We start from the raw sequence: 21,655 nt of genomic DNA, 5'->3' as shown, positions 1-21,655 counted from the left end.
AGCCCAATTTTAGTTTGCTTTTGCATATTCTAACTTCTTGTCTCTCTTCTGTTAAGATCCCAATACTGAATATTCAAGTGAAAATATTCCCGGCTCTCTGTACTGTCGCAGGAACAATATTCTCCTGTACAAACTACTTTGGTGTGATCTTCACAGGTGGAGTGGGCAAAAATGGATCCACTATAGCAGTAAGTACTTTGTTCTACTAGTTACTCTTCAGCACTCTATGGCTTTTCAGCCATGCCTTTGTTTTTATGTAACATAATACCTCCTACATGTGAAACATTTTCCTTTCAGTTCCTTGCTGACTTGGGGAAAACCAGTTAAGGTGGTCTCTGTGAGAATAGTAGCTTTAGGAGTCAAGTGTTTTAAAATTTGAGCGATTAAATGTGCTCATGCTACTTTAATATTTGCTTCTGAGTTATTCATATAAAACAGGTTACACAGATACCACCCACCACCCCCAAGAGTTCATAGAAAAATCCAATGCAAAAAAATCCATTCAGAAGGGAATTTATCAGGAAGATTGATTATGGTTTTGATCCTTCTACAAGATCTGTATTACTCATATTACCAGTGAAGAAGTACAGGTAGAGGTATCTGCACAGGTACCTTGTGTCTGTGAAGGTGATGATTGATTCCAGAGCACCAGGAGTTTTCCAAAAAACAATTCTATACCGCTGTAATAATTATTTGCTACCTAGAAGCCTGGTTTAGTTGCTTTCTGGCTGGCACAGAGGAAGCGATGGCAGTAGTGTCTCCTGTTACTTGCTAAAAGCATTAGCCACTGCCTGTGTGGCAGGTGTCAAAACTGCACTACTTGCTGCCTAAAACCTTGTTTTCTTCCCCAGCACAACAAAAGTTCAACCACATGCTCAGCTCATGCTCACTCGAGTTTCACCACGCTTTGTTCCTGTTAATACCAGTGCTCAAAGACATGCTTTTAATGTGATTTTAATTAGAAACCACCCACGTGACTGGCTTAGTGAGGTTTCTTTGCAACATGCGTGTTTTGTTAACCTAATGCTTTAACTTTAATCTCACCGTAGGGAACAAGTGTCCTTTCACCTTTTCTTCATATTGGGTCAGTGATCGCGTTAGCTGCAATGATCTACAAGAAATCTGCAGTGCAGCTCTTTGAAAGGCATCCCTGCTTATATATACTTACTTTTGGTTTTGTATCTGCTAAGATAACAAATAAACTAGTGGTAAGTGTGCCAGAACCTTTGAATTTCTTCTTATTGCAGTAAAACGTTTTGTAGATTTAAGTCCTCTGGTTATTCCATTGATTGACTTGCATCTGTTTGGGTACTCAAGTGATACTCGTGCTTTACTTGCTTTCAGTAGCTTGAAGGTGCAGCAGATCCTTTCCTCTGTTTGAAAGGGGAGTAGTAAACTTTAAGCTAATGCCATGGTTACATAGTGCCAGAACAGCTTACAGCTGCCTGAGTTTTCTCCCCCTTTCCCAGCTGTTTAATCACTCTTTTACAGTGTATTTACACGTGTGTCTGATGAGCTGGGCTGGAACAGAGATGGCTGAAACCCCCCTCAGATGCAGGTACAGAGGGGAGGAAAGTTTGGAAGAAAGAGAGAAGGTTGACAGAGCTGCTGAGGTTTGGAACAGCTGCTCAGGGTTTAACTTAACTGCTATTTCTCTCCAATTTTTTAAAATTATTCACGGGTTCATAACAGATGGCAATGCTATCAGGAGAGGAGCCCCAGCTGAACAGAGGGAACGAGGGATTAAACAACTGCTGCCCTGCACCATCTCAGTTGTGCAGGCACGTGCTGTGCTGCCACGTGAACTGGATCAGTGTTGGACATAAACTTTTCTTCTACCACGAGTTTCCTTACAGGGACCAGTTTACTACACGGTCACATCAACAGCTGGGCCGGTGAAAGTGAGGATGTGGTGTAGGACAGCCTCTGTGCGTGTGTGGGAGGGTGGGGAGGTTGCACTTGGACACAAAAAGATGTGATCATCAAACTGTAACCAGAGAGAGGTGGTGGATCCTTACGGGATGGGAACGTATGGTGGAGTGAGGGGAACACCAAGTGTCTCCGATTTTTGAAGATCTAGCAGATGTGAGTTTTTGTTTCCAGGCTAAACTAAACCTTAAAATTTACCAGTCTACTTCCATTTCACCGTTTTGTTTCTGGCAGGAAGAAGAGTTTGTGGGCTGGAAAATGTGTTAGGTTTTTCCCTGTAGCTACATTCTTTGTTCTAGTAAAAGATACTTCTCTGCAAACCTTGCATCTCATGTAGCTGTAGACTTTCATGGTTAAAATAGTATTGCTGCTTCGACTGAAGTACTTGATATCTTACAGTGACGTGGCCTGAACTGTAGCGCTTTTGACTTTGTATTCTGAAATCATTCTACCTTGGCTCTGCTGTATGTTTATTTCTTAAACGTCCCTTTTCTTTAATGTAGGTTGCACACATGACCAAAAGCGAAATGCACCTGCACGACACAGCATTCATAGGCCCAGCGCTATTGTTTCTGGACCAGTATTTTAACAGCTTTATTGATGAGTATATTGTACTCTGGATTGCCCTGGTGAGTATGGGCTCGCTTCGCTTGTCCGTAACCGCTGCAGGCGTTTGCGTGCTCTTTCACAAATCGTGATGTGCTGCTGAGCCTAGCTGACTTGCCTAGTCAGTGATGGGACTGGGAACCTACTTGACTGAGTTGATTTTAAACAGACCCCATGCAAAGAGGTAAACGTGGTTTGCTTGTGTAGTTTAAACAAGTTCTAAAGCAGTGTAGCAAATATTCAAAGCTTAGAAGAGAATGTTTTGAAGGTTTGTGTTGGGTTTTTGTTAGCAAGGCAATATATTATGTGCAGTGCAAGCGTAGTATGGCTGTGCCCTTCAGTTCTTGAAAGCATGTCTGTCTGTCAGTACTAGCAGCACCCGTTAGGAAAAAATACCTGAAGTTAAACTCGTATGTGCTTATCTCAAGTGTTATCTACCAAAATGCAGCGTTAACCTTTTATTAAAATTGATGTTTTATGTATGGTTATCACCATTCAGAGTTAATGGGGTATTTCACAGTATCTGTATAGGTACTATAACTGTTTTCCCTTCTCTGACTCTAGAATTAAGAGTCTGTATTCTTACAAAGCTGGAAGAAAGCCCAGCACACCTAGCAACTCTTTTGTCACTGAGTGATCGTTCCTACAGAGCTGAAGATTTAGTTTTGTTGAAAGAAGACCCTAGTGGTTTTATTCTGATGTATGTGGGTGGTGTTACACTCTGAAAACATAGATCTAAATGTGTGTAACATGTTTTGTGGGTTTTTTTTTCCCTTGGCAGATCTTTTCTCTCTTTGATTTGCTGCGATACTGTGTCAGTGTGTGCAATCAGATTGCTGCCCACCTGCACATCCACGTATTCCGAATCAAGTCCGCCTCCATGCATTCGAATCACCATTAGCGAATGGGGAGTCACCATAAGGAGAAATAAGGAGTTGGTTTTCCACATGAACAGATGTGAAGATATGTAGGAGACTAAGGCAAAAAGCAGATAAGAACAAAGTAATTTATAATAATCAGTGTTGTATAACTTTTATTCTTTGTTATCAGTAACACTCCTTAACTAGTCTCCTGCCTGAGAGAGTGAATTCCAAGTACACCCTAGTCAATTCTACATGTAGTCAACTCTGTTGGTTCAAAGCCCAGGAAAGCATGCAGGGAGTAATGCTCTGTCTTTGTAATTACCTTGATTACAAAATAATCTATATATGGTGAATGGATCCCCAACAACTGAAGTTTCTAATGTAGTATGATTACAGCTGCAATACAACTTGCTTTTAATTTTAATATTTCATCATCTCTTAGTGAAATACTTGTTTAGTGTCCACTTGAAATTTATTTACTAAAGACCTGAGCTGGTAAAACCAGAGATATCGCACTAGCTTGTGTAGCTGAAGCAGCTGTCAAGGTTTGAGTCCAGACTGATGTGGGTTTTTTGCTTATGCATTGCTGATAAAGCGGTTTCTTAATAAAGAATGACACACTGAACAGGGTTCTGCAAGCAGAAGGGATGAGCGGCATGCAAAATAGTGTGGTATCTTTGTCAATTTTATTTTTTTAAATAAACATTATCTAAAAAGACAACTTATTTCTCAATTTTCTTCAGTGGAAAGACTATAAAAATAAAATTTTACTCTTTACTTTTTTATGTACAAAACTTCCTTTCTGCTCTTAATAAATAAGAATTGTGAGAGCAACAGTTGTCTTCAGATGTGTGTGTTGCTCTGTCCTACTTAGACTTCTGAAGTACAATTCTGCCTGCGATTTAGAAAGCAGTTTTCTAGTGCTTTTATGGGCATAGTGGTGTCATTCCAGGATCTCCAAGAGTGTTTGGTTTTTTTTTCCTGCTAAATAGTGCAGTAAGTTTGGGGTGGGTTTGTTTGGGTTTTTTTGTTGTTGTTATTTAAATACCATTTTAAATGTGGTGAACTGCATCAGGGAGGCTAAATTAGATTTGATGGAGGGTTTAATTGCACAGTGCAATGTGTACCATGGGCCCTGGCACTGAGGGCATGCTGTACAGAGCAAAGTGTGTCTCCAGAGCAGGATCTGCTGTGGCTGTCGAGGAGCTGTTTGAGAGATGGTGGGGAACACTAGGAACCTGGTGGCTGAAATCCGTGAAAACCATGGAGCTTCTCACTCCAGATGGTAAGAAAACGGCTCTGTCTACTGAGAACCCAGAGCACAGCAGTACCTGAAGACAACTGCATGTGTTGTCTTTGAAGGGATTAAGCACATCTTGCTAAAAAGCAAACAGAAAACCCCAACACCAATAAATCAAACTCCCAGTTGGCCACAGGAACTGGTGACATGTATTTCCTGTGATACCAGAGCGATTAGCAAATGTGCTCGGGAAGTGGAGTGAGAATTCAGCTCCTGGAGATCTTTTAAACCCCTTCTTCCAGCTCCCTAAGGTCAGGCTATCATGGACAGAGGTCAGTCTTCCGAAGCTGTGTCCTTGTCCTTGCAAAGATACAGGGCTGCTGGGGCTCGGTGGGGAGCGCAGGAGGAGCTCGGCTCCAGGGCCCGTGTCTCTGCAAGGGAAGAGCTGGGGCTGGCCCCTGTCTGGGGTGTTGGAAGTGGAACAGAGAGGCTGTCCTCAGCTGAGCGTTTAGCGTGTGGACGTACTCTCTCTCTTGTGTTTTCTTTAGGTGGAAGAGTCTTGGTTCCTTCGCACGGGGTGATACTGTTTTAACGAGTGAGTCTGAGGGTGTCGGGATTGGGGCACTGGGGAGAGGAGAAACGGCCACAGGGCGAGGAGGAAGCTAAAGAAGGCTTCCCTGCTTCGCCCTTGAGCTCCCAGGCATTTGCATGCTCGTGAACAGGTATTTTATGGCAAGCTCTGGGTGACCTGGCCCTGGGGGCTTGCAGAGAGGGTCCCTGCCAGGCTGAAGCCTGAAGGAGAGTTTTCTTCCTGCATCCTGCCTGCATCCTTGGGACACGGCTCTTGAGTGTCCTGGAAACATTGGGGTCCAAGTGCCTTGGGACTGGGAGCATCTCCGGTGTGTCAGGTGGCAGCTGTCTCTATAGTATCACCTAAATTCCAGCTGTATCTTACAACTGTAACTAGTTTGTTTAGGTTTAACTGTATTCAGCTGGGTGAAGGTTTGATCTAGACCCTCCAGCCCCTGCTGCTGGTGAATGAGCAAGGCAAAGTCTGCAAGGCAAAACCCGAAGTGTTTTCATGATGCTGGGGCCTCTCTCCCCTTCCACAAACCATCTCTCTTTTCGTCAGCATGAAGTGGCTGCAAAACTCGGTTGCGTGGAAGGTCCCTCCCTGGGGTGTAAGTGGTTTTCTAGGAATGCAGACAAAGGGAATCATGCTCTCAGTCGTCAGGGGTTTAAGATTAACTTGCTCCAAATAATTTGTCACTGATAACTTGAGACTGGTGGAAGAACTGAAGTCTTTAAAGGGCTGTCTAGACCAAACTTTCCTTTACAAAACATATCTGAGCTAAAGCTTTCTGATGTTCAGGAAATGCAGTAGGGCACCTTTTCCTGAGCTTTTTGCCACCTGAAAGGTTGAATGCCCTCTGTGTTCAGCCAGCCAGGAAAAAAATTTCCATTTCTATCCTGGTGGAGCTTCAGTGTTACCGGGGAATAGTTACTGCTGGTAACGTAAGCCATATAAAGTGTTGCTGTGGATATAGGTATTGTATAAATGCCTGTAATAAATAATAGAGTAAATTAACTTTACCCCTGGCACCTGCACATTGCAGCGCTGTCTCGTTTGTGGTCGTAGGTTATCTTAGATATGTTTGCAGGGCTGAGGCTGCTCAAGGAGTTGAGAAGGGGAACGGTTTTCTTGCAGGCTCAGCCTGATCTGATGACACACTTTTTCACTTTGTGGCGTTCAGAAGGAAGATCTTTTGCAACAGCAGCCTGTTGAGCTTCCTGGAACACCTGTGTCTGAGTGTACTCCCTTCGAAACAAATACAACCTGTTCTCTGCTAAGCAAGTCTTCCCCTAAAAACTAAAGGCAAGCTGAAAATTTCCACTTGGTGTTAGACTGTTGCCTCTTTAGGAACTGGTAAAAGAAATTCCCAGGAACTGGTAGAAGGAATTCCCTTGCTTTGGCAAGGAGTTTAAGAGGAAAGAAACCACAGGGCCTGTTTCTGTCTCATCTAAGTGTTGGTTTTGCTTCCTACTGGTATTTTTCTCTTCTTCCCTTCCTACCCTGCATGCACAAGGTACCTCCAGTGCTGCTATGCCCATCTTTGAGTTTGGAACGGAGCTGCAGAGAAATTTAATTATTTCCAGAGAGCAGGACGTGAAGCCTGCAGCAGTTTTCAGGGGTTATAGCCAGGTGGGAAGCGATCTGAGGTGGGAGCTGTGTGTGTTACTGCACTGGAGCAGGCTGAGGGCACTTAGCAATGACGACTGCGTTGACTCTGGGAGGTTAAATATGCCCAGGACTATTTGCTGGCACTGAGGCCAGGTGGCAGAGGGTGACGCATGCCATAATGTGAAACTTATCTTCCAAGCAGGGCAGCTGCGTAGCAGGAACTGAACCACAAATTGGGAGCGATTCCTGAGCTGACTCCCAACCAGTGCCTGGGAGTTGTTTGCACGAGCGTGAGCTGACTAATACGATGCTGGGAACTATGTTAACAATTTAGCAGAATAAATGAGCACTTTCCAGTTCAGGGAAACATTTCTTGGCACTGTTTTATTTACTGTTGTAGACTTAGATCACGTGTGAGACAAATCTTGAACAGGAAGAAGAATTTAAGAATACGTTGCAAGTTTTGCTGATACGCTTCAATGTGACCTGAGCCCAGCTGGATGTGTCCCTGCTCCTCGCCAACACCAGCTCGGTTTTTAGCCCAGTGTCTCTAGCAGCAAATGCAGTGCCCCACCGACAAGCAGGTAGTTTAAGAGAGGCAGATGGAGTTCAAAGAAATAAATAGGGTATTTTATTCAGCATCTGCTTTTTCAGGTGTCTTCTTTCTTCACCATGTGATGTGCATGCTTCCCTAGGCAGTCTGGGCATTAAAGGGAGGGCACCAGAGCTCCTGCCAGATTGCACCAGTCAGGTGAGTAAGCAGGCATGATAATACCAAGCTGCTTTTCAATGTTCAGGCCAACCCAACTCAAGAAACCCTTTAAACTTGCTGATCAGGATCAACATTAGTCACACAGGCTTAGGAAAGGAGGACAGAGCTGTCAGGAAGAGCAACAGCGTAATTAAAGGGAAAGATGGGAGAGGAGCTTAGGGGGGGATTTGGAGGCCCTGGGCTACGTCATGCCCCTGGGCTTGTTTTCTTTCTCTCCAGCATCTTCGGCCACCACCTGTAGCTCTGAAGCTGCTGCTGGATGGTGGGGAGTGAAGTTAGTGCCAGGGAAGTGCCCAGTTGCTCCTGTTGCTCTGAACCTGCTCCTCTTGTCTCCCTGTAGCCAACTGAGAAACTGAGCGAAGAGCCAATGCGCTTCCCAAGGGATTCTTCCCTGGGCTGGTCACAGGGAGTGGATCTAGGTCCCTTTTTCCATAACAATACTGAAAGGAGAAGTGCTTTAAGTAATTTAATATCCTATTTCAACCTGTTCTTTGACCAGTGGTCACTCACAGTAGCACCAACCCTTCTAACTCACTGTAGTTAACCCTTGCTGACACCTGTAGCACTGGCTACATTTGAACATTTATTTTAAAAAAAAAAAGTTAAGGGCTGGTTTTTTGTGTATGTTTTCAGCAGCTAAAGAATACTTCCTGCCAGAGAAAAATGTAATAGAAGGTGAAGCAACCCCACAACCCAGTCCCTTACATGATTTCTAATTCTTTTCTAAAAAGCTACTACCACAGCCAGGACCGCTTCCAGTTTTCTCAGACCGTTTTAACGCTTTGGAACAAAAAAAGGTCAGCACCTTCTCAAAACAATAGTGAACAAGCAGGAGAAGGCAGAGGCAAGCAGTCTTTTGAAAAGGATCAATTCTTGGTACGTGCCCTTGATTTTGCATACAAAATTTTCTGCTGGCAGGTGAGCTTTTTCAAATAAAAAAAAAAACAAACACAAAATACCAAACAAAACTCAAAAAAACCCAAATAAAAAACAAAAAACCAAACACGAAAACAAAAAAACAACACAGAAAAAGACCACTAACCTTGAAGTTCCTTTAGTTAAACCTCTAACCCTCTCTCTACCAATGAGGGGGAACTTGTGGAGCCAGAGAAAATACCCACAGTGCCGAAAATAGCCTTCCCCCCCCCCCCCCCCCCCCCAAATAAATAATTCTTGTTCCCCCCTACAAAGACACGGGGAGGGCTGGACAGAAATCAACCCTTTTCTTTCGGCAGGGCTAGAGCGTTCTGCTGCTGTCCAGTTTGCACCCTCGGTTTGTGTTGCGTTTGTGCATGACTGCACCAATAGTTACTTCTAAAATAAATGCCCTTTACAGCCGTCTTGTTTTCGTTAGATGTTCAACAGCTCTGAAAGCCGAAGCTGCCTGGCAGACATCCTGATGCTTTTTTAGTGTTTATGTAAAATCTCTCACCGCGGCGTTTCGTACCACTGCGAAAGTTGTGTTAACCTGTGTTTTTGATAACAGTTGCACGTGTCTGGTGGGTACCGAGTGATGTGGCAGCTTGGCTGTAACATCCCGGGGAGGAGGATGAAGCTCTCGCCTTTGCCTCCAGCCCTTGCTGAGAGAAGTGTCTGGCCCCAGTTAGTGTGGGAAGGAACCGGGCAGAGCTGCAGCCAGCACCGGCCTCCCCTGCTGAAATATTTATTCCCTGGATGAGTGCATTAGGAGCGGGGGAGGACCATTATTTAGCTTTATATTTGCGGCAAGCATCACATTTCAGACAGTGCTTCAATGAACTGCAGGGTTTTGAAAGAAGTTGGCGTCAAAACCAGAAATGAGGAGGATGTCGACATGTTTTACTACTGGATTTAACAAATACTTCCTCCCTGCCCAAAGCTGTCATTCAGCTGTTTCCCTCTCCTACCCAACACAGCCCTGTGGCCTTCACAGTTTGCTTACAGCACAAATAAATAACCTGTTGGAAAAGAATTTTTTTGTTTCTTTAAAGAGCTAAACTGGGCTCCAAGTGGTACCAGTGAAGCAGACAGCTGCTGTAGAGGAAACTGCTAAAATCCACCGCAACCGTTCCTGCTGGTATTTAACAATGAACATCTCTTGATAGAAAATAAAGTGAAACAGTTAATAATAGAAACCTCGGAAGCTTGTTCAATAGGATGTTACTTATTTGCAAAACCTAGGTTTGTTTTAATTAAAACCAGCACTATTTCCTACCTTTTTTTTTTTTTCTCTTTCTTTCTTTATCTCTAATCATTACTCTACGACCTTTGATGGGACCACCGGTGGCGGTTCGTCCCTGTTGCTAGCAGGATTGGAAAAGAAATCACAGCCTACTTGCTAGCTCTGTGCAAAAGAGTTTTCCAGTGCAGCGATGCCCTGAGGAAAAAAGAAAGGGTAGAAACTGGTGTTTGGAGCTGCCCACGCATCTCATGAGTCACGGATGGGCAAGAACGGGTGGACAGACCCAGCGGAGTCCGGCGTGCTGTGGAGCCTGCGCAGCGCAGTGCTGCTGGCGGGGACCTGCATGGTCCCAGCCCTGCTCCCGTGTTCCCAGGCTGGACTTCAGGAGTCCCGTCGGTGCTTCTTCTGTTCGTGGTACTCTGCTATTTTCTGCTGGAAATACGCTGTGGATGAGAGAAGGCTGCTGGTGAAGCGCTGGGGCTGGGGATGCTGCGTCCTGGGGAGCGCGCGTGCCCCCCGGGAGCCAGGCGGCTGGGCTGTGGGTGACTGCACCCAGGGGGTGGTTGCGATCGCTCCCACCCCCCTCACCCACCCAAAAAGAGCTTTATTATGCTGGGTTAGTGTAAGTTTTTAACCCTTGTGCTCACTCCAGTTTTTGTGGTTCCTCTCCAAGCACCAAGGGAGAGCAAGAGCAGGAGACCCTGGGGATGTGGGTAGCCGAGAAGGTGACAGAGGTTGGGAATGCGATGGGAGGGCTGGGGTTGTGCCATCCCTCTCCCCCAACCCCGGCAGACCCAGGTCCGTGTCTGCCTGATCAAACCTGACCTAAAAGGGCAGAGTGAGCGGCGACCAAAGTCGTGCTGGGCTTCGAGCCCCCTGGGCGGGCTGCAGGGGGGCTGGAGACCTTGGCCACCTTGGGGGTGGCAAGTGCCGGGTCAGGATGTCCCTGGCCACTGGTGGAAGGTTTGGGTGGCTTCCTCAACCCCCGTCACCCCGTCTGTCCTTGTCCTGGGCTGGGAGGAGGCTCAGCTCTGCCCAGTGCCCTGTACATCCCCGGGAAGGGGAAGGACCAGCCCAGCGGCCGCAGGTCTGTGCCCGAGCTGGTGGCAGGGATGAGGCAGGGCTTGCAGGCAGGAGCCAGCTCCCAGCTGCTGCCTGCATCCAAGCCAAATATTTGCGCTGCTACTGGCATGTTTGCCGAAATGCTGAGCTCTCAGCAAGCCTGCCCTGTCCCTGGTCAAGCAACAAGATCTAAAATGAGCCCAGGGATTTTTTTTTTTTGATTGCTTGACAGGGACAGAGAAATGCAGCTCGTGAGAGCACATGGGTTCTACTCGCTGCCCTGAGCATCCTCAGCCTCGAGCTGCATCCCCCTCCGGGCACAGGGCATCTTTCCCTTCCCCGAATAGCCCAGGACTTGCAGAGCTCACCCAGCCGAAGCGGGAAGGGGAGAGGGGGCTGTTTACCTTCCTGTGGGATCCTGCTCTTTTCTGCTTCCTCAATAAATAGGGCAAACATGTTCGTCTTCACAAATTTCTTCACGAACTTGCGGCTGGTTTTGGAGGTGATGGCTTTGCAGAAGGCTCGCTCCTGGAAGGTGCCCGAGCCATTTTTACTCCACTTGATGTGCGAGGGGTAGTGGCCAACCATTCGGACGAAGAATTGCACGAAGGCTTCAGAGACAAGCGTGTTCACCTGCTCGGGTGCTGGAAGAGGACACGGAGCACAAGAGGTGGGGTGGGACCTCTGAACCAGAAAGGACAGGCTTATTTTAACCTGGCCGGTCCATAGTCTGTGCTTCCATCCCACGAAATGGCTTAAAACTTCCCTCTGCCAGTAAACAAAGACCAGACTGATCTTGCTGAGGGAGCACTGGCTGTGTTTGCTTTCCAAGGTGGTGGCACCTTTGTGGGCCAAATATCAGCAAAACCTGATTTTTTTCAGCGGAATTAGTTGTTCCTGCTCTCACGTTTCGCGGGACTGGCGAAAGGCCAAAGGGTTTCCCTACTGTGGTGGCATTTTGTTGCAAATGGGGGCAGAAACATTCCAGGCCAGGTCCTATTAGGAAAATCATTTTGCTGAGGGCCCCGGTCATCTGTGGAGGGCAGCTTGTGTGTGTTTTACACATATATAAAGGGATGTCCTTACTGTGTATGTTGTTGTTGTTGTTGTGCCTGTTCAGACATGTCAGCATCTCATTCTGCAGCTTGATGGGCAAGATCTCCTCCTCATCGCCGACCTGGAAGGCAACAGGGCCATGAAGGACCCGGCACCGGTGGGAACCCAGCTCAGGTGGCCGAGGCCAGCAGCTGGTGCAGCCCATCAGTGGGGCTTTCTGCAGAACTCATTAGTTAATTGTCATTGCAGGCTGCTGCAGCGATGCAGGGAGTGGGATGACCAGCACAGGGACCCTGCTGCTCTGGCTCACGACAAGGCAGCTGCAGTGGTCGGAGACATCCCTTCATGGGACATTCCCCCTGGATGGGTGACACTGAGGTGTGTCTGCCCCCCAAATGTTGTAGCTGGCACCGAGGGGAAAGGGGCCCTTCCCAGGACCACCCAGGCCAGCGAGCCCACCCGCAGCCCCGCGCCCTGCGCAGGGGGACCCACCGCCTGGAGGATCTTCCCTTCGCAGAGGTCAACTATCAGAGCCTGGAAGAGAGCAGAGAGCGACGTGTTTAGCCCTACCAAGGTATCTGGGCTCCCTCCCACCCGTTTTGCCATCAGACCAGTGTGTCCGCAGCCCGCGAGGGTGGCAGGAGAGGGATCAGCCCCTCTGTGCTAGAGGGACGTGGGCAGGGGGTACCAGGGCATCCCCCAGAGACCGTGTTTGCTGCAGGCTTGGTGGCTTATCCCCACTTCTGCAAGGCTGGGATGATGCCAACAGGCAGCCTGGCCAACAGCAGCTCCCCAAGCCCCCCAGGGCAGGGCTGTGGGTCCTGGGGTGGCTGGCAGCACCCAGGGGGATGCAGAGGTGTTGCCCCAGGTGCCAGCAGGAAGGGAGATGTGAGAAGCCCCGATCTCCAGCCTTCCTGGATGGGGAAAGGGCACAACCAGAGCCTCCAGCCTCGGAGCCAACCCAAACCCAGCGTCACAGACTAACCGCTGGCTCCATCCAGATGCTTTCCCCCACCCGGATGAAATACCTCCTCCATCGGCTGGTCCAGGACCCGCTCCAGGTGCCGCATCTGGATGCCAACCATGAAGGGTGTGGGGCAGCAGACAGTGTCGAGCAGGCACTCGGGGACCACGGGGATGTAGGTGTGAGCCCAGGTGAAGGGGTAGAGGAGAGCAGCCACTGCGTGGATGCACTGCGACAGGACGCTGCAGGACAAGGAGCCACCATGGGGGCATTGCATGAGGAAAGGTGATTTCACCCCTCCGAGGGAATATCCCACCCCAACCTGAGCTGCATCCTGCGCTCCTTCAAGGGGTTTTATTGTTTGTTTGGTTGTTTTTTTTAAATAAACAGATCAGGACTCACCTCAGCTCCTCTGCCAGGAAAATAAGCCGTCGCTCCAGCACAGCGGAGGCGAAGATGGGCAGGATGAGGTGGGGGCTGAGCCGCTGGAGCAGAGCCTGAAACTCCACGTGCTCCAGGTGGGCATCCACGGGCCGCGTGAGCTCGATGAGCTGCCGAGGGAGAGCCACCAAAACCCAGCTTAGGAGGTACAACACCACCCCCCCCCGCACCCCCCTGGCCCCCCACGAGGGTGATGTGGGAGTAATTAATGACCCAGAGTTTGTCCCTCTGGAAGGGACAAACCTCATCTTGTCCTGCTTGGAGGTTTGGGCTGTGCAGCGCTGAGGATGCAGGGGAAGCCAGCAGTGATGTGCGCCGTGGGCTTTACTGGTTTGGGCTCTGCATTTTTAACCAAAATGCCTCTTTTCTTCAGCGCTCACAAGTCCCTGGTAGGAGATGGAGGGGGACGTACCCCCGCCTTGGTGTCTGCCAGCTCATCTGTGAGCAGCAGCTTCCAGGAAAGGCAGGAGGGATGAGGGCATGACTTTTGCTATAAAAACCACAAAAGCTTCCTCAAAAGCCTCCCTGGCAGGGCCGGCTCGCCTGTTCCTAGCCAGGATGGCCCAAAAGCGAGTTACCTGCCGGGTATTTGCAGGTGGCCTGTCTGTCCTGCTGACAAGAGTCTCCCAAACCTGGTCGAAACATCTGCTGCGCTGCAGGCAGCCCTGGGACGGTGACCGCTGAAGGGTTAATAGGACTGTGCAGCTCATGACCAAGCCTTGGCCCCTCTCCTCAGCTGTAGAGGGGGGAAATCCCCCCCCTCCACGTGCCAGGCCACCTTGCCAGCAATGCAGCATCTTCCCAGCCAACAGCATAAGGCTTGGCTGGGCTCCGCAGCCCCATTCCAGCACAAATCCTGCACAATCCCCAGCTCCCAGCCCATACAGTACCCAGGATTTATTTTCACCCCTTTTCCCTGTTTTCTCACTGATCTCCTCGACTTGCTTTCACCCCCGCCCAGAGCCCCAAAGTGCAGCTCTTTCGAAGAACGCCCTGGTGCAGCCTCCTTCCCCATCGCCCCCAGCTGCCATCCACGCGGCCTGGCCCGCAGCCAGGGCGTTGAGCAACCTGCAAACCCTTGCACAAGCCTTCCTGGATGAAGAAATCTCTTGCAATTCGACAGCCGGCTGCTAAATTGTACTAAGGAAGGGGGGTCTCGCTCTCAGACCCACCCTGGCAGGATGCAACCCTGGGGTGCTCAGCACTGAGGTTATTTTGTCCTCCCCATTTTTCTACCCCAGCTTTGCCACAAGAGGAAGAAAAAGCTGAGTAAAAGGCTCTGCCCGTGCGAGCCTGGGCCGTGCGTGGGCGAGAGGAGCCCCGCGGGCGCTGTGCCCGTGTCAGATCTCCTCTCCACAGGTGAGGGCTGGGCTCGCTGCATGCCTGTGCCGCTGCGGCTGCCCGCTCATTCTGCTGAGCTGGGGTGAGTGTCGAGGCTGAGAACTGAGCACCACGGTGCCGAGGGGAGGCTGCAGCCCATGACACCCCCACGACAGCCCCGGCACCCCCACGCACCCCAGCAGCCCTGCCTGCTGCACCCCGAGGTGTGAACGCGGGGCCCAGCGGGGTGCAGCCAGCTCCGCTCCAGCCCCGGCGTGCTGCCCCGCTCGGACGAGCACCGGCACGTTCGGAAACAGCGTCCGGAAAGTTTTGTGCTGACGGCTCCAGCCCGAGGCTGAGGGAGCTGCGAAGATGGGGCAGCATCACCTGTGGGTGGGCTCCATCCTCATCCTCACTGCTTGCTGCTCTCCTCCTGGACCAGGAGGGAGGTGGCACCCATGTTCCCAGGGCAGGAGGCCCCCAGCAGCCTGACCCACCACCCACTGCTCCAGTGAGCACCTATGGGTGCTGCAGATGGGGAGGATGATCCCAGAGATAGCCCAGGCTCCTCACATCAGAGCAGCCCGGGAGGGGCCGCTGAGCCCCCGAGACCCCTACCAACCTCTGTGCCTGACTCAGGGATGAAGCTTTTAATGGTGACACTTTTCCCTGGAGCTGGGAAGGGTGATTCCCGAAGGCCCTGCATGAAGGGGTAAATCACAGCCATGGAGATCTGGCGCCTCTTCTCCACCTCATCCAGGATCTGGGGGAGAAAAAAAATGAGCTGGGAAATCCCAGCAGGCAACAGAGTGGCAGCCTGGGCCAGCGCCGTGCCAGGTGGTGCCACCACATCCCTACCTTAGAGAAGAGCCCGAAGCAGCCCAGGCAGCTGATGATGCAGAAGACCTCAGGGAGGCGGACGCCACGGCCGGATGGCTGGAAGAGGATGGGAAAAGTGTTGGAGCATCGTCCACCCTCACTCTCTCCCCAGAGATGCCCCCCAGCCCCACTCTCTCCTGCTAAAATACCCGATCACCCGCTGGTGATTTTCAGAGATGGAGCTCAGGCCAAGGATGCAGTTGATGCTGTAAAAGCAGAGGGTGTCCGGAGAAGGCAATGGCATACTCCCAAACTTTCCTGCCCCTGACACACGTCCTTTGAGATGTCCTGCCCCACCATCCTTGGGGCTAATCCTGCCTCCTGCTGGAACGGGGACCACCGAGATGAGTGCCCAGGCTTTTTTTCCCTTTCCAACTGGACCATCCTGGGTCCATTTGCAGCGCTCCAGACGTGCAGTCCAAACAGCCAGAGCTCAGCCCTGGCTCCAGAAGTGGGCAAGTTCCCCAGGGAGTGCAAGGGTGATGGGGTCCAGCAAATCACCAAGCTGTGGCATATGGCCCTGCGGCTTTATGGCCCTATTTAAGCAGGCTGTGCATAAATCAGCAGCCAAGGAAGACCTCCATCACACCTCGCAGCCCCCCGAGCTGGCCAAATGCATGAGCTGAGAAAGGCAGCCCCCGTTCAGAAGCAGGTTCTGGGGATGAGGCTGAGGGCACCAGGCTCTTGGCACCTGGATGGGCACGCACACATCCCCATCCCAATCCTGAGTGGGGTTTGCAGCCACCCTGAGCACTGCGGCCAGGGGAAAGGAGCCAGGGAAGCTGCAGGAGATTGGTGGGGTGGCAGCGACCACTGGTACAGGGAACGGCACCTCCCAACTGCTGCATCTCCTGGATGCATTTCAGACCAGCCCTGGGCTACAGCCAGCACTGCTTTCCTCCATCCAGCACCCAGATGATGCCTCAGCAGAAGAAAGCTCCAAAAAAATCCTTTGGGAACCCCCTTGTCATCATCTTCGTCAAGGTGAGTGGCTTTCTAAGGCACATGCCCAAGAGCTGTACTCTGGGCATGGCAGAAGGCATCATGTCCCACCACGGGGATGGGGTGGCACGGCCAGCACCGACCCAGCGATGGGCGGTGGGGCGGTGGGATGCTCTCACCAGCAGCCGCCTGCAGTAGCCGATCTTCCTGCTGCCATCCACATTGGTCAGGACGAAAGAAAAGGTTTCGCTGCAAGGAGAGACAATGCGTGGGGTCGGGACGGCCCTTGCAGCCCTCAGGGGTGGGCAACCACGGCCGAGACCCCGCAACGGGGTAGGTACCTGGTGAACTCGGTGACGGGGGCCCAGTTGTTGCCGTCAGGGAAGCAGAAGAGGGGGATGGCTTGCAAGAGGCGTTCCTCCTCCTCCTTCTGGCCCTTCAGCAAGTTCTCACGCTGGAATGAAATGATGCCAAGAGTCAGGGTGCTGGAGGGTGCCTATAGTCCCAGGGGATGGGGTGGGATGGGGTGTGTTCCAAAGCAGCCCCCAGCTCAGACCAAAGCAGAAGGTGCCTGCACATCCCTGGACAAGCATCTCCCAAAAAATGCAATTTTTTACTCTTTTACCCCATGGATAATGGGGCAAAGCAGAGGCACCCAGGGCCCCCTCTGCGAACATGGGGTCTCCTCCTGTGCCACCTCCCCAGGGTGTGATTTCACTGCTGTGGTCTCCCCTTTTGGGATAGGGGGACAGGGAGCACCCCTCGGATTTTTCTCCTGGTCTTTGTGGCCCTGGGCTCGGACCACAGGGAAGGACCGGCAGGTCCCAGCAACCCCAACCCATGGCAGGCAAAGCCCTGGGGTCTGGGTCTGCATCTGCAGGGCACAGGGTATTCTTCTGTCTCCTCCCCTGGCTCTAGTGATGGGGAAGCAGCAACAATCCCTTTTTCCCTCAATTTGGAAAACTCATCTTCCTGGAAAGATGGGAGTAAATACCTTTGGGAACTGGTAGATTATCTTGGGTTCGTAACGTCCGTCTGATGTCTTCTTCAGTGACACCACCACGAGGTACTCGAAGAAAAACTGCCCAGCAGAATAGACAGAGCTCCGTTCTCCTGGCCTCTGCGGCACCCGTGCGGGGTTGCTTTCTGCAGCAGAGGTGTCCACTTTTGCTTCTGTAGCCAAAAAACCAACCAAACAGAAAAACAGAGCAGAGTGAATGAAAGGTGGGAGCTGTCCCGAGGGCAGGAGAGGAGTCACAGAGGGACGCAGGAGCAGGGCAAAGTGGCTGGAGGGAATGGGCACCTGGTGCACAGGGTGTTTCGGTCCCTGGCAGCGAACAGCTGGGGACACAGAAAGGCAAAACGGCTTTTATGAGTCTTCTGGGGAAAATCAAATTGCCATCAGACACTCCCAGCCCTGCTTTGCCCCATTCCAGCAGGGGCAGAGGGACGGACGCCCAGAGCGAAGCCAGCATGTGTGACAGTGGAAAGCAGACAGTCTCTGCAGAAAGCATCTGCGGGAAGGTGTGGGAATGCTTTTAGAGCAGCTAATCTTATTCCCTTAGGGGGAAAAACAAGCAAACAAACAACACAGATCTTGTCTGAGCACCTCCAAAGGCTCCAGTAAGATGAATCCCAACCTCTCCCTGCCAGATGTCCTCAGTCCTGGGAACTGCTGATTGCAAATGAGATGCTCGAGGGTATTCCCTAAACCACAGCTCCCAAAGTATAGCAGTTCCCTGAGATTACATCCCATTTCTTGTTTGGGCAGGTGGGGAGGATGGCTGGCGAGCGTAAGCCATCATAACTTGAAAAACTAGAAAGAAGAGTGAAAGGAGCCCAAGCCGGCATCGCCAAGGGTGCTGGGATGGTCATGGTGGGGCAGTGAGCCCGGGGGACTGGGAAGGAGAGGAGCTGAACGCCGACGGGAGGCTGGAGCCAGGCTGTGCCGCAGCTCTGCCCTCTCCCAGCAGCTGCTTATGACTCTAAACCCCCGGTCCCGGTCCCTGAAACTGTCCTGGGCTTGGTCTTGTCTCTGATTATGGTGGGAACAGAAATGCTTGAGCTGCTCCTAGGAATAACAGGCAGGAAAACAATTGTGTGGCTGGATGAAATAACCAACTCCTGCAATTTGTCTCCACATCCTGGAGTTTGGCTCTGGGCTCTTTTACTTGTGCTGCAGTTTGGCAGGGCAAGGCATTGGCCATGGCCGGCTGCTCCCATCGTCCTTCTTCCCCCGTGCATGACATCCTCCTCCAAAAGCAGTGCTGGTGGACATCCCATCCCCGTATCCCTCTGGCTCCGTAGCCACCTCTTTTAGTCTGGAAACAACTTTCCAGCCTTTGCTCTAGGTCATCATGGTCCGACAGGAGCAGAAAGCTCATCCGAGGAGGTGACACTCACAGTCCCATCATGGGATGTCCATTCCCAGGGACCAGAAACGCCTTTTCCAGGTTGGGGTGGGGAGATGCACGAAGCCTCACCCGTGTGCACCCTGAGGCTGCTCCACCTCCACATGCAAAGTCCTTCCTCTTGGCAAGGTGCAAGTCATCCCAAAGAGGTCCCTTTGCAGCAGGGGGAAGCCCAGGAGCATCCTGAGGATGAGACCCAGCTGCAGACACCTCTGGTTTGTCCTCAGCAGGGATCACCTGGATGACAGCTCAGCAAGGTGCCCCAGGCCAGGGAAAAAAGGTTGACAAGATGCTCTTTGCTTCTCCTGCCGCTCCCTGGGATGCTCCAGTAATGGCTTCAGTCCAGTCTCACCTATGGGGCCAGGACCCCTTGGAACCAGGCTGTGCAGCAAGGAGGGCTGCTGGCATCCCCCGTCCTCGCTGGGCACCTGTGTCTGTTGTTTTCCCATCGCAGCTTGCCAGGGTAGGGTGAAAGGCCAGCTGAATCCTGCCTATCCAGTCCCGTCCTGCATTTCAGAGAACAGAAGATGCGCTCTCAAGCAAGGGCTGGATTTGCATCTTGTCCATGGGGTTTTCAAACAGCCAAGTACAACCCGCTGCTCCAGGGAGGCCAGTCGTGCCAGGCTGCGGCTCTGCCCCTTGCAGCTGGACCCACGGGCCTGCCTGCAGCGAGCCGGTGTGGCGAGCCCTGCCAAAAGCGTGGTGTCACCCAACAGTGCTCCCCTGCACCAGGTCTGGCCACAAAACCCTCATTGGCAGAGCCTAAATCCCCCTGAGACCGTAACACCCCACCCCTGGGCTGGAAAACGAGCTCTGGGGATGTACAGGACCATGCACCGTCACGCAGCGTCAGATGGGTTTAATGTGGCATCAGGGGGTCCAGCACTTCCCAAAACCGGCAGGATTCCCAGTTCCACATGTGTCCCGGCAGCATGAGCCACTGTCACAAGAGCTTTGTCCAACTGTCCCATAGCCCAAGTGGGAAGACTTGGGGACCACCCCACAGTCCCCCCAGCAGCAGGAGCAAGGAGGAGAATGATCCAGGTGGCCAGGGGGGCCCACGCAGCTCTGGGATGGAAAGGGGCTGCTGGTGCTGAGGATTTTCACCCGCCCCTGTGCCGGGCACGGAGAGGGCAAAGGCTGCCGCGGTGCACCCCAGCCCACGCAGACATGGCACTGCAGCTGCCAGTGGTAAAAGAAAAACACATTTTCCTGCACAAACAGCCTCCCTGACCAGAGCCGGGTTTCCTTATCAGCCGAGGGCTGAGCCCCACGCTACGATGCGGCACAACCTGTTTCTTTCCTCCTGGAAAAGTCCCGGGCTGCTGCGGTGTGCCGGAATCTCCTGGCCTGGCATGAGGGTTTGTGGCGCTGATCCGGTGCGCAGCCGCCCACCTGCCCGGTCGAGAGGAAACGGCTTCGGTGTTCTCACACCTCTCCTGCTGAGCTCCAAACCACATTCATCGCACCCAGGGCCAGAGCCAGCCAGCACAAAACAGATGGGGGGGTAGGGTGGTGTTGCAGTGACCCCCCAAAGCCACAGGTTGCCCCAAGGCTTGAGATGCGGTGGGCCAGGGAACGCCGAGAATCCATCCCGTAGCTCGGAAAAACCCACAAATCCCCAAGGACCCATTGCCCGCAGCACTGGCCTGCCCGGGGGGCACCGTGCCCTCGCTCGGAGCCCCGCAATGCCGCCCGTGGTGGGCAAAGGGCTGGGAAAGCTTAGGGGGCTGTGGTGGGAGGGGCTGCCCCGGGGAGGGGGTGAACCCCTGGGGGGGGGGGGGCACACTCCTCCGGGACGGGGTGGGCTCCCGGGGTGGGGTGCAGCTCCCGGGGAGGGGGTGCACGGCTGGGGGCTGGGGCGAGCCCCGGGAGATGCGGTGACCCCCGGGGGCTGGCGGCCCAGGCTGGGCTCCGCAGCGCCTACGGGCAGGGCTGGGGGGCAGCGCGCCGCTGCCGCTGCCGGTGCCGGTGCCGCTGCCGGTGTCGCTCCCCGGAGCCCCGGTCGGTCCCACCCGGCGCGGCCGCGCTGCGCCGCCGGGCAAAGTCCCCGCTCCGACGGCAGCCGTCGGCTCCCGCAGCCGCCGTCCCGGGGCTGGGACCGGTCCCTGCACCGACACCGGCACCGACACCGGCACCGGCACCGGCACCGGCCCTCCCGGAGCCCGGCGCGGGGCGGTGCTCCCCGGCGGCCCCTCCCGACCCTCACCTCTGCGGCCGGAGCGCCGCAGGCTCCGTCGGAAGAAGCTGCCGATGGAAGCCATGGTGGCCCCGGTGCGGAGCGGCGCCGGTGCGGAGGCGGAGCGGCCCCGTGCGGAGCGGCCCGGCGGGGAGCGCTCGGCTTCCGCCCGCCGCGCTTTCGCTTTCCCGGGGGAGGGCCGCGCCGGGCCGGGGCGGGGAGCGGAGGAGGAGCGGGGAGCACCTGGCACCGGCCGGGGCATCGCGAACCCGCCCCGGGAGCGGGGGCGCGTGGGCACGGGGAGGCCCCGGGGGGCCTGGGCAACCGGGAGAACCGGTCATGGGGGCTTGCCCCGGGAGCAGCGGGCACGGGGGCACCGGGAATGGGGGAGCAGGGAGCACCCCGGGGTCCGGGGATGCCAGGAGGAACCGGGCACGGGGGAGTCGGGAGAACCGGGCACAGAGATACCGGGAGCACCGGGCACGGGGGAGCTGAGCACCCCTGCAAATGGAGCTGGGCATCCCGGTGGGGAGCCCGGCACAGCCCGCGCAGGGCACGGCAGGGTGGGAAACGAGGCAGGGACCCTGGGGATAAGGGGTGGCTTTGCCCTGCCCCAAACCTGCACCCCCCCCCTCCCCACCCCCCCGT

General features: G+C 53.1%; 2 protein-coding genes across 7 annotated transcripts in view; one reads left to right on the top strand and one right to left on the bottom strand.

Annotated features, from left to right (window-relative positions):
• CEPT1 (choline/ethanolamine phosphotransferase 1) overlaps positions 1-4,234 on the top strand; it is a 32,252-nt gene extending 28,018 nt beyond the window's left edge. For all 5 annotated transcript variants that reach the window (XM_080367512.1, XM_080367510.1, XM_080367514.1 and 2 more), the window contains exons 6-9: positions 57-188; positions 1,050-1,208; positions 2,433-2,558; positions 3,317-4,234. In XM_080367512.1, the coding sequence (XP_080223638.1) occupies positions 57-188; positions 1,050-1,208; positions 2,433-2,558; positions 3,317-3,436 (537 nt within the window). In that variant the 3' untranslated portion in view covers positions 3,437-4,234. The remainder of the gene's footprint in view (positions 1-56; positions 189-1,049; positions 1,209-2,432; positions 2,559-3,316) is intronic.
• A 2,943-nt stretch (positions 4,235-7,177) lies between these two features.
• DENND2D (DENN domain containing 2D) lies at positions 7,178-21,369 on the bottom strand. 2 transcript variants are annotated; one of them, XR_013924144.1, is made up of 13 exons: positions 21,038-21,369; positions 17,412-17,590; positions 16,759-16,871; positions 16,597-16,666; positions 15,455-15,532; positions 15,219-15,359; positions 13,238-13,386; positions 12,900-13,077; positions 12,364-12,405; positions 11,902-11,992; positions 11,220-11,459; positions 8,635-10,196; positions 7,178-8,032 (listed from the first exon to the last, which is right to left on the bottom strand). XR_013924144.1 is itself a non-coding variant. In XM_080367509.1 (12 exons), the coding sequence occupies exons 1-12, from the start codon at positions 21,267-21,269 to the stop codon at positions 10,135-10,137; spliced, it is 1,575 nt and encodes a 524-aa protein (XP_080223635.1). In that variant the 5' UTR covers positions 21,270-21,369; the 3' UTR covers positions 7,178-10,134. The 2 variants fall into 2 exon arrangements, 1 of the variants encoding a protein (XP_080223635.1); XM_080367509.1 differs by having other exon boundaries at positions 7,178-10,196.
• Between the last annotated feature and the right edge of the window lie 286 nt (positions 21,370-21,655).

This window comes from Falco punctatus (assembly GCF_963210335.1).
Source record: "Falco punctatus genome assembly, chromosome: 17".
In the NCBI taxonomy this organism is placed as follows: domain Eukaryota; kingdom Metazoa; phylum Chordata; class Aves; order Falconiformes; family Falconidae; genus Falco; species Falco punctatus.
The sequence above is the reverse complement of the archived record's forward strand: the minus strand, read 5'-3'. Positions and strand labels throughout refer to the sequence as shown.

What these genes read in the sequence shown, in the direction of transcription:
- DENND2D (XM_080367509.1), bottom strand. Translation starts at nt 21,269, where the DNA reads ATGCCCCGGCCGGTGCCAGGTGCTCCCCGCTCCTCCTCCGCTCCCCGC. An exon ending in TAATCTACCAGTTCCCAAAG is followed by an intron (nt 16,872 to 17,411) that starts GTATTTACTCCC and finishes ATTTCATTCCAG; the next exon opens with CGTGAGAACTTGCTGAAGGG. An exon ending in TTCCTGGCAGAGGAGCTGAG is followed by an intron (nt 13,078 to 13,237) that starts GTGAGTCCTGAT and finishes CTTGTCCTGCAG; the next exon opens with CGTCCTGTCGCAGTGCATCC.